The sequence below is a fragment of the Sturnira hondurensis genome, unplaced genomic scaffold, assembly GCF_014824575.4.
Source record: "Sturnira hondurensis isolate 20B ecotype Veracruz unplaced genomic scaffold, ASM1482457v3 Scaffold0016284, whole genome shotgun sequence".
Taxonomy (NCBI): Eukaryota; Metazoa; Chordata; class Mammalia; order Chiroptera; family Phyllostomidae; genus Sturnira; species Sturnira hondurensis.
In genome coordinates, this window is record NW_028088915.1 from 6,712,312 (window position 1) to 6,724,653 (window position 12,342).

At 41.6% G+C, this 12,342-nt stretch overlaps 1 protein-coding gene across 2 annotated transcripts in view; it reads right to left on the bottom strand.

The window, feature by feature from the left end:
- CAMK1D (calcium/calmodulin dependent protein kinase ID) overlaps window positions 1–12,342 on the bottom strand; it is a 380,703-nt gene that overhangs the window by 146,161 nt on the left and 222,200 nt on the right. For both annotated transcript variants that reach the window (XM_037066002.1, XM_037066003.1), the window contains exon 3: window positions 4,518–4,592. In XM_037066002.1, the coding sequence (XP_036921897.1) occupies window positions 4,518–4,592 (75 nt within the window). The remainder of the gene's footprint in view (window positions 1–4,517; window positions 4,593–12,342) is intronic.

Below are 12,342 nucleotides of genomic sequence, written 5' to 3' on the forward strand. Positions count from 1 at the left end.
AATAATAAACTTGAATACAGAATATATAAAGAAGTTGTGCAGTGCAAAACAAAAGTCAAATACCCCAGGTTTAAAATAGATACGGTATTTGGATAGCTATTTCTCCAATAAGCCCATGACAAGATACATAACATCATTAGCCGTGAAGTGAATGCAAATCAAATCACAGTGAGATAGCACTTCATGCCCAAGTATGGCCATCACCAAAAAGACAGATAAAATGAGTATTGCAGAAAATATGGAGATATTGGAATCCACATGCATTGCTCTTGGGATTGCAAAACTGTGCAGTCACTTTGACGAAGGACTTGGGAGGCCCTGAAAATGTTAAACGTGCAGTTGCCATTTGACCCAGAAATTCACTCGCAGGTATATACCCAAGGGAAATGGAAACATATGTCCACACAAAAATTTGTACACAAATATATCTAACATCATTATCCATAACAGCCAAAAAAGAGAAACTCTAATGGCCCATCAACTGACAAATGGATAAAAAAAGGTAATATATCCATATAATGAAATATTACTAGGCAACAAAAAGGAATGAAATACTGATATATGTATCAGCTCCAACATGGATAAACCTGGAAAACATTACGCTGAGTAAAAGAAGCCCATCATGAAAAAACATACATGTTGTATGATTCCACTTATATGAAATATCTAGAATAGACAAACCCACGGAGCCAGAAAGGACGTGGCTGCCAGGGGCTGGAGAAGGGAGGAGTTCAGAGTGACTGCTCGTGGGTACAAGGTCTCTTTTAGGGGGACAAAAATGTTCTAAAATTAGATTATTGTGTGATGATTTTACAACCCTGTGACTAATAAAAACCACTTCACCGTACATTTTAAATGGACAGACTGTATGGTGTGTGAATTACATCTCACTAAAGCTGTTGTTAAAACGGCACCATTAAGAAAACAAAAAAAGCAAGCTACAGAATAGAAGCAAATATTCATATTATACACATCTGACAAAGAACAGACTATATAAAGAACACTTCCAACCCATGGTAATAATCCAATAATAAATTAAGTAAAAGATGTGATTGGACACTTTGCCAATACACTAATGGCCCATAAGGACATAAAAAGATGACTGAAATCATGAATCACCAGGGAAATGCAAACTAAAACCACTATGAGATACCACTGCACTCCCATTATACTGGCTAAAATTGGAAAAAAATGGAAGCATCAAATGTTGGCAAGAAGTAGAGAACAGGAACTTACATACACTGCAGGCAAAAAATGTCAAATGGTAAAACCACTTTGGAAAACTGGCCGTTTCTTCAAAAGTTCAAAATAACACCTCCTATATGGCCCACTCATTTTACTTCTAGGTCTTCACCCAAACACACACCCACACCCAGGTTTGTACATGACTGTTCATAGCAAACTTTACTCATAATGTCCCCCCGCAATGGGAAATAGCCCAACTGCCTATCAGCAGGTAAATGGCTAAAAGGAGCACTGACCAGAACAAGGGCACACTGCTCAGCAGTAGGAAGGAACCAACTACCGATCTGCACTACCACAGGGATGAAAGTCAGGAATTATGAGTGAAACAGGCCAGACACAGAAGTGTCAGGCTATATCATCCCATTTACACAATATTTTTAAAAATGCAAAGGAGCCTTGGCCAGTGTCTCAGTTGGCTAGAGTGTCACCCCATGGACTGAAAGTCTGCAAGTTCAGTTCCCAGTCAGGGCAGGTACCCAGGTTGCAGGTTTGATCCCCAGTTGGGGTGCATACAAGAAGGCAACTAATAGATGTTTCTCTCACAGCGATGTCTGTCTGTCTCTTTCTTTCTCTCTCTCTAAAAGAATGAAAAAACAAGTACTTAGGTGAGAATTTAAAAATTTTTTTTTAAAGCAAAAGAGTATCTGCTGAATGAAAGTGAACCACTAGCTGACCGAGATCAGAGGCAAAGGTTGGGGAGAACTTCAAACAGCGAAAAGGTATCTTTTAAAAGAGTGATGGAAATTTTCTGTTCTTGATTGTAGGGGTGGCTTCCTGGGCACAATTCTCTCATATTCATTACTAAATTGTTCAATTTAAATGGGTGCAGTTAATTGCATGCAAATAATATCTCAATAAAGATGATCCTTAAAAAGTAACGAGAACCAATGAAAAAAGAATTCATACAAGTTAACAGTATAATCAGCATATCCAGTGTTTAGGTAAATAGTGCCTGTAAAATGTTTAACAGTGCACTTAATTTTTTTTTTTACATACTTCAAACATCACATCTAGGTCTGGATTTTGTGATTAACTTGCCTGACAAACCCCACACACACCCCTAAGAGTTCACTCCAGCCCCACTCCCCTCTGCATCAACACAAATTCTGAACGAGTGCAGTCTACCTTACATTTAACTGCAAAAGAGCGGAAAGCATGACAGAAAGACTTAGTGCGGGGTGGGGGCGGCTGTGCTGGCAGTGCGACATCCACACTTTGTTCCAAGGTTCGTTCTGTTCCGAACCCTCTTATGCTCTCGTGCCAACTGATCTTTCCATCAACTCCTGCTGCTAAGCACACAGATGGTCCCCAACCTACAACAGTTCAACTTACAACTTTATCTGCAGAGACGTACTGACGAAATGATAGGGGTGTCCCTAACGAAGCCAGTCTGCACTGAGGACCTAGTATTTACGGCAGACCATTTCCCACACACTTCTCTCCTTCAACACTCACGGTAGCTGCTAATGCAGATATTGTGGTGATCCCGTTTTTTTCCAGTTAAGGAAACTGATACTCAGAGAGGTCCATTTATTTGCCCACATTCAGGTAGCTAGTAACAGGCAGGGCTGTGATTTACATATCTGAGGTACTTTTTAACTGATTCAAGTGACAGTTCCAACACAGAACTAAAGCCAGTGAATACACATAGCTTTAAATTCAAATATTAACCCTTTCTCTTCACCATCAACAAAAGAACCCATTTAAACACATCACTGACATTTTGTGGGGCTTTTTCTTGTTACCAGAATTTCACATTCTTCCTATTGGGCAGTCAATATTTGGTGGGAAATTTGACTCACCTGCTTCTTTAAGAGCAGACTCTATTCAAAGCAAGGGCACATGAGCTTCTGGGGAGTGTCCCCAGACTGGGGAGAGCTACCACCTCTAGGAAGAACTAGAAATGTGGCTATGAAACGAACAGGGTAGCCAGGAGCTAGGGGGGGCTGACCTCAGGCAGCTGGCGGTTGGAAAGGAGCCTGCAGTTCACGCTGGCGACCACACGCACACCTGCAAAGCCTCAGGGCGCCCCCCCCCCCCGGGCTGTCATGCGCCATGCACTTCCAGTCTGCACACTTTTAAATGTTTACACAGAAATGTCACTAAAAATATTTTAAAGACAACGGAAGATCGAATAAAATGCCTCGATGAGCACTAATTTGCATCCTAACACGATCCCCAGTTAAGGTGTTGTTTAAACATTCATAAGGGAAAAAATAGATAGATTAAAAAAATAAATTGTTAGGCTAATCCTCACATTGTTTAAACATTCATAAGGGAAAAAATAGATAGATTAAAAAAATAAATTGTTAGGCTAATCCTCACACCTTCTGAATAGCTCTGGCGATCCAAAGTCTGACAATCACAAATATAATAATGTAAGTATATATTCTGACCGCCAACAAAAGTTCTCCTCAGTCAGTCAGCTCAATAGTATGGTGTTTCAGAATTTATTTTTCCAGGTCATGATGGAAGGGCAACACTCTTATACAGTTTCCATCACTGAATTCCAATAAATCCAGGCCTGGATTCCTCCCAGGAATTATATCAGTCACAGTAAAGCATTCATGTGTGTGAGGGAGGAGGCCAACTTCATCTCACATTTAAAAAATACATGTTAAATACAGCCACTAATTGAACATTTCTCTTTTTCATTTCCTCCCTCTTCTGGTTATCTCCAGTGTTACTAGAAAGCACAAACAGCCTATTGGGGCTGATAGTGTCAAGGTGTAACTCCAGTTACGCGTTCCTCACTCTGGCATGAACTCCTGTTCAGCCTCACATGTGTTTATCAGGCAGCAGAAGAATAGAGGGAAGGAACAGAGTACACAGCTGCCATCTGCTGCGGCCTCCCCCAGCCACCCCAGAAATGAAGACGAGGGTGGGAACTCCTCCCAGAGACCAGAGCAGAATGTACTTTACAGTGGGCCCACAGAAGCATTTTCAGGAAGCAACACTTGGATCTTACATGTTAAAAAGCAAAACAGTCATCCCGAAGGTAGGTGTACCCTGCAATGGTAGCATCAAATCCCACTGTGAAAACATCAGATTTTCAGCTGCGCCCAGCAGCTACAGGCTAGACCAAGTGAGGCCTGCAGCCTCCTGTGTTCAGCCAACTGTCTTTAGTTGGGAACACACATCTCCAATGTCCCACAGTCCTCACCACTCCCTGTTGTCTTGCCTGGCCCACTACAGTAATTAACTTTACCACCTGGCCCTTTAGGCATTTGAGTTTGCAAATCCACACCCATCAGTGTAAAAACGGTACTCACAGCTGCATGACCAAGTATAAGTGGTTTGGGCTTTCATAGATATCTTCCAGGGCAACAATGTTTTCATGCTTAATCCTGAAAGAAAAAAAATTAAACACACAAAAAAGTAAGTATGACATGAAAACTTTTCAAAACAGATGTCACTATAGCAAAGTGTTTTAAATGTTAAAAAAAGGAACAAGTTCAAAATGGAGTCTCTTGTGCTAAGCTCCACATCAGCAAACCAAGACTTAATACCTAATGTAACTGCAATTACAAGCCCCCAGACACACAATGTTAACCGGTTAGTCTGGAATTTTCTGATTGACGTAAGAGGTAATCTGCTACATTCTATCCTCCATGAATAGATGACCTAACCCAGAAACAATCCATTATTTTTCCCTTTTGCCCATAAAATCCTTCCATTTTTTGTAGCCCCTCAGAACTTCTATTTGCTTGATAAGATGGTGCCTGATTCATGAAGTGTTCAATAAAGCCAATTAGACCTTTACATTTTTTCAGTTGAATTTCTGCTACTTAACATAATCCAAACTCCTTACTGTGACATTAAGTGTCCCCGACCTTGTTTCCAGACCTACTTCCCATTATTCTTCCCCTACTCTCTGTTCCCCTTCATTCTTTCCAGGGACTGTATACCCTCCGACTCAGCAACGCTGGATTAACTACTGTTGCTTCATGTATATCTCAGCCTCTTTGCATCTATTCACATGAACCTCAAAAATGGGCCAAACCTGTCAAAATCCCACTAACTTGCAGGGAGAATTTATTTCTCACTCTTTTGTAGTCTCCCCCTGGCACCACAGGCTGGCCTAAACAGTTCAGTGTCTGCAAATCCACCCCCATAACAGGTGAGATGTTTCAGGGGACAGTTTCCTTGTCAAGTTCATGACTCCAGTGTAGGCAAAGGCAACCCAGACTGACCTCCCACTGGGACTCTACTCACCACCACCACCAATGTCAGTCTGGTTCCCCAAGCAAACTAGACAGATGCTGCTCAAAGTGCGGTTGCCCAAGAGCAGCACTAGCATCTCCTGGGAGCCTGCTAGAGAATGCAAATTCTCAGGCCCTGCCCCTGTCAGAATCAGAATCTGTAGGGGCAGGCCCAGAAATGTTTAAATAAAATCCTCAGATGCTCTGTATGCACCACGATGAGCTGGAGAAATTCTGTACTAGGCCAGGGCTTCTCAGTGGAAGTGTGCACAGGAGTCACCGGGGTTCTGGTTGCACACCCTCATTGAGCAGGGCTGGGATTGCCAGGGGGGTGGGGGATAAGTCTGCACCTCTAACAAGCTCCTGGAGATGCCGATGCTGCTGGTCTGCAGACCACACACTCTGACAGCCAAGGCCTAACTACAGAATCAAGAGAGAAGGGAACAGCCTAATGCTAGCCCCTGGAACCCTCCACTAACAGCAGTTCTGCTCAGAGTGTAAGGCCTGATATTTATTTAAAGCATTTTTGAGGAGAATCATTTCATGACTCCGTGAGCTAATTAGCTCTTACCACAAGCTGTTCACTGAAATGACTGCCGAACCACCTAAAAGCTGGCATTTAACAGATGCTTGTGAACCCCCATAAGCAGGGACTACATCTTACTCATTTTGTTTTTCTCTTGTACCTGCATTGATCTGTTAAATAAATGTTTCCTGAATGGATGAAATTTAAAGGTTGTTACTATTAAACAGCCAAATGACTATTTAGTTTGGGAAAACAGAGTATATAAGTAATAAATATTCCTAAGTGCAAGATGTCTGCCTCTCAAAAAGAAGTTTACGAGGTTACACAAACCAGAATATCACCTTGCCCTCGAGCAAGTGAAAGAGAGACACAAAAGAGTTAACTGAGTGGCCCTGCTTTGATTCCTCCAGCTTTTATTAGTCAAGGCAGGTGTCTGGAGGAGCCAAGGTGACAGATTATACTAAACTCACTTTCACCTGATTCCAAGGTGTCAACCTCATTATTTGTAGCAGCGGTTACTGCGGTACCCAAGCAAAATAATAGCAGCAACATGTTACATGAACCAGGTGACCTCTGCCACCAAGGAAACCAAGACAGGTTAATCTGGGACTGCCCAGATCCTCGATGTCTGTGGAATTGTCATCACTGACTGTAACTGAAGAAAGATCACCGCAGAAAGTATAAGCGTATGGATTTTCCCGTTGACTAATGTTTTAACATTTGCCATTGGAATCAGTAATGTGGGCACGCATATTTCCTTCCAGTCAGCTGAGTTAGTTTGGGGGTTAAGAGCTTAGACTTGTGGGAAAGTGAAAGGAATGCGATTTATATGTGGAGTTGTCACATTAAAATGCAGGGCACCCAGTTATGTTTAATTCTCAGTAAACAATGAATACTTTTTTAGTATAAGTATGTCCCAAATATTGCATTGTTGTTTAGCCTGAAATCCAAATACGACTGGGTGCCCTACATTTTCATGTGCTGACTCTGGCCATCCCACTCACCGTGAATCCCAGTCGATGAGACTCTTCAGTGGGACACAGATTTGTCCCCAGGGTGACTGTCCTCGGAGTTTGGGCCAAGAAGGCAGTTTGAGCCTCAGACTAAAGCTATTAACACAGATTCAAATATATACAAGAAATCGGCTATGTACAAAGCCCTAGCCCAGCCAAAGCAGGAGACTCCAGTATACTAAGAACACAGTCCCTTCTGCAGATGCGGGGAATGGAGAAACTAGTCTCTTTACCCTGCCATGTCCAACAATAGGTTCTCACAACGGCTGGAATGACCATTCGCATCCTCCCAACTATCCTAACTATTCTTCTTACCCAATGAATCAAGCAATCAAGCAACTGCCATTTACTGACTTTTTACCATGTATCTGGGAGAATACAAGAAAAAATAAGGTTTTGCCCTCAAAAAAACCTCTCCATCACCTACATGGAGAGATCCATGAAGCAATTAGGAAAGAATTAAATGCTGAACTGTAGAACTGGTGCTAGATTCAGAGAAAGCAAGGCCAGGTCTGGGTCAGAATTACAGTGAAGGCCTCCAGGAAATAACGGGAGTTGAGCTGGGATAAGTAATGTTTGAATAAGCACACCTGAGAAATTTTAAAGAAATCCTAAAATGGCCTCTTACATGTCTCTTAAGAAAAGTATTTTAACTAACTTGTTTATATTAGAACATGATAAAAGCAAACATTCTGGCTTCCTACAGCTATTTTCAGATACTCTGGTCCATTCTCAGATTCCCTGAGATATACAGACACTGCACTTCACATTTAATCGTTAGTTTAGTATGTAGGTTCTCTTCATAAAAGGCCACATGAATATCCATGAGCACGACTTTGGGCATCCACCATGTACCAGGCCCAGAACTAGGCACCACAAGAGAGACATCTCAGCCTTGGGAAGTCACACATGGGAAGTCACACAGGCGGGCATCGGCTGCACTTAGAACACTTCCCAGGTGGTCCTTGATACGTTTACCGGAAAAGCAGCCTCCTTATAATTCACAGGGAGTCCTGGGACCAACACAGAACAAGCTTACACCCTCTACTCACATAACCTGCAAATGTTTGACACACACAATAGCTCTGCTTAGCGTTCTCATCACTGATTGACCAATTCTCCTCCCATGTGGTTGATATGCCTCTATGCTATCGTCACTCTTGTTTGTCCAGACTAGAGCATTCAGAACTTATGCAATGATCCCTGTGAAGACACAGCACCAAGCATAGGGTATTAATGGAGTAGAACTATTAACTGTCATATAATGAGGTGGATGTTATATTTTTGCAATAAAGCCTAACAGTAGATTCTTTTTTGTTTTTTAAAAAACTGTTGGCACATGAAGAATATAAGATGCACAGATGTGGGAATTTTTTTACAATTTTATTCACTACTGTCTCCCCAATCCCAAGAAAAATACATGGTTGGTAGTATTTTCAATATATATTTGTTGAATGAATAAATGAGTGAATGGAGTAAATAAATAAAAATATTCAGCTTAAAGTCAATTAAATGACCAGGTCATTTTTACCTGAATTTCTACCACAGATCTCCTTTCTTACTCAAACGTGACCTTTGAACTTAAAGTCTCTACTTTTAGCATCATTAAATTCAATCTTATTAGGTTCCATTCAACGGGTCACATGATCAGGAATATTCTGAATGTTGATTCTCTCATGTATTATATTATCACCTCTCTCAACTTAGGGCCATCTGTGTAGTTGGTTGGTACACATCCATCCATATGCCTTTATCCAGATCCTTGAAGTCTCGAGTGGAAAGGTTCTATGTCAGAGCTCCGTAGTGTCCTGCCAGAGGCCCCCATCAATGTGACCAAGACACTACTCAGCTGGATTCAATTGCTGTCAAGTTGTTAACCCAGCAATACTATCAATTCTAGCCTGTATTTTATCACCTTATCTATAAGAAGACAATTAGATCCTTTGCTAAAAGGGCATTCCTCAGTTTTACATACCACATAATACTTCTTAAAGGGAAGATGGATGTTCAGAAAGATTTGTTCCTAGTAAACCCATGGCGGTCCCTAACGGCCACTATAGTCTCTACTGCATGATCACAAACCATCTGCTCGATGAATTGTCCCAGGATTTCACTGTGCACTGAAGTCAGACTTCCTGGTCTAGAAATCTCATACTCTTCACCTTTTTTACATCTGGAAATTTTACCAACATCTCTTATATGATGGGAGACCCCCAAAACCTAGAATTTATAAAAAGTTGTGTGTTTAAACTTCAGTCACCTTTAAAGTATTCTCCATTTGATACAACCATTGAGAATTTTTTTCCCACTACTCAAAACAGTTTCTGAACTCATCAATTTTGATGCCTTTTAGTGCTTCTGCCATTTCTTGTTTCACCTCTTTCACATCAGCAAAATGTTTCCTTTGAGGCCATTTTAAGTCACCCATCATTAAATGTGCAAATGCACTGAAAGTCTTTACTAAAAATTCACCGAAGCCAAATGCAGCTTCCTAAGACAACGCCAGCTAGTACATGGACACAGATGGGTTCCTAGGACACTCACCTAGTGGGGGGAGCCTGTACTGCAAGGGGCCCGCCCTCCAGAAGATAATTCCGGTTTTGGGGGGTCCTGCTGGTATTGTGTTCTCAAATATTTCCACTGTGACTCTCTTGTGATAAGTGCAATTTTTTCAGTCCCCTGGGATGTAACGAATGTGAACCTAGTGATGAACTAATTTTATAACTTTCTGTAGGCCCTACTTACATAGCTGTTTTATGTGCACTATTACTGAGTGTTCACTATGTGTCGAGACTGTACTAAGGATTTTTAATGATTTCACTTAATACAACAATCCTGTCAAGTATATACCATTCTGCTCACTTTCAAAAGAGAACTGAGATTGCAAGATGCGAAATATTCTAAGGTCATACGGCCAGTGATTGGAATTGCTGAGATTCTAACACCCAAGCCCGTCACCAAGTGCTTATGCGGTGACTTCATATTAACTAAGTTATAATAAGAATGTAGAAGAACTCATAAATTCTGAATTATGTGTATAAAATTATAACACCTAAAGTCAAGGTATTAAATTTCATAACTAACAATAAAATATCCACTTCAGGGGTGCAGAGATTTATAGAACCATCCTGTATTTTAGTGGAAGCTCTCAAGATATTTGGTTGTAAACATCCTGACAGATGAAATCCCACTGTCAAAGTGAACTAGAGGAACAGACATTCAAGAGTGGAAGAAACAGTCAGGAGTCCAAAAATTATAATTAGGAAGCGCCTTCAACAGCTCAGATCTGCCAGTATCAGCAAAAAGTAGACAGAGAGGCGGGCACGTCAGCCACAAGCAAATGAAACCCAAGGTTCTGTTACCCACTGCATAGCTTAATTGCTAGACCCCTACAGATCAGTGTTCTGTCCTTCCAAAACCCGGTCAGGAAGACTTTCATACATGGGAAATGTTCACACCACAAAAGCAATGCACAAAAAAATTCAAAGTGATAATGTCACTAAAAGCAAATTGAAGTGGTAAACTTTATTTTTTTTAACATTTTATTTAGTTATTTTTAGAGAGAGGGGAAGGGGGGAGAAAGAGAAGGAGAGAAACATCAGTGTTTGAGAGAAACATCAGTGTTTGAGAGGAACATCGACTGTTTGCTTCCTGTGTGCCCCCAACTAGGGACCTGGCCTGCAACCCAGGCATGAGCCTCAACTAGGAATTGAACCAGTGACCTTTAGTTTCTCAGGCCAGTGCTCAATCCACTGAACCACACCAGCCAGGGCTACACTTCACTTAATTCTAATCACTTATTGTCTACCAGGCCCAAAGTAAACATTAGCTGATGCAGCTATGTCCAGAGGGTAAATGGGTCATATGGCAATCTTCAGCAAAGTCTCTCTAATCTCCCAAAATATATAGAAGTGGATGGAGGGAAGCAGGCCCAGGCAGAGAAAGAAAGGAAAAAACTGAATGGAAAAATAGCATATGGGCATCAACGCAGACCCCTGCCTGCACGATGACTGACAGCCAAGTCAGAAAACCCTGAACGAGCCAAGAAATCATTCTAAAGGCAATTCACAAAGAAACAAACCAGTGCCAAATCCACAAGTAAGCCCCACTCCCAATCCCCAAGCTGGAGGGAGCATCAGGACCCAAAGGGCAGGCATTCCACCGCATGCACATGCTTCTGGAAAATGATGGCTACATCATTTCTCCCTTCAGTCTAAGTCTCCGCAGTTCAAGGACTCAAAATGTTGAACTCCATGCAAAAAGAGAGAAGTTAGAAAAACCCATTAGAGAAGAGGAGAGAAAGGAAAGTTCAGCATTTTTTACTTTTTGTCATCCAGTCATGGTTCACTGACCTGGGGCGGGGAAAATCATGGCAGTGATTTTGAGAATTATCAGGAAAGGAAAAGGTGACAGGACACCTTTTCTTCACGCTGGCATTCTTTGGATATGGTCACTTATCTAGTCAGGTTAGAGAAGCCGCTGGAGGGTAAGAGATGGAAGGAAATATAATCAGAAGGGACAGACAGGAAACAAGGTGATTATAAGCAATGGCAAAACAAGGATGGTGGAGGAACAGATGTCCCCAGGGGAGGACAAGGCGGAAGTTACTGCAACCAGCCGTGACCAGCTCCCTGTCTTCCTCTCGGGCACCTGGGGGTTAGCTGTGCAGTCAGGGGAAAAGCCAACCCCTCTCAGGCAAACGCCTTAAAGGACGAGGTCTTTCACTACCCACCACCCTTTTTGCCTAAATGGCCCAGAAATTTTTAATTTTATTCATAAGAAAATGATACAATGGTTTTCTGACATGGCAAATTGCCTTAATAATATTTGAATACCATTCTGGTGTCTTAGCAAATGCTCCTGTTTGTCTAAGTAAGTGTTACATTTTTTGTTTTTTTTTTAAATTAAAGAAAATCACTCCGTCCTTTCTTGGGTCAGATTTTTTTCTCCTACCGTAAGCAGCACAGGAAACAATGCTGAGAGTGTCAGGGTGCTATCAGTCACAAAGGAGAGTAACAGCTGACATATTTTCCAGATGGTATTAAAAATAATACATTTTTTTATAAACTAACAGGTGCATTTGCGGATGTTACCTCATTTTGTTCTCTTAACAAGTCTATAAAGTAGGCATTGTTGTACAGATGATCACTCCCAGTTTATAGTCACGTAACTGCTCTCCCTGTCTCCCTCTGGAAGTGCTCTCTTGCTAACCGTTCTCCACACGTCTCCTGAGCCTTCATTTCATGATACTGAACTGATCCAACACCCTAGTTAGAAATCCTCCAGCTGCTCCCTATAGGCCAGAATAAAGCCCAAACGACTTCGCACGACATACTAGATCCCCTGTTGCCATCCC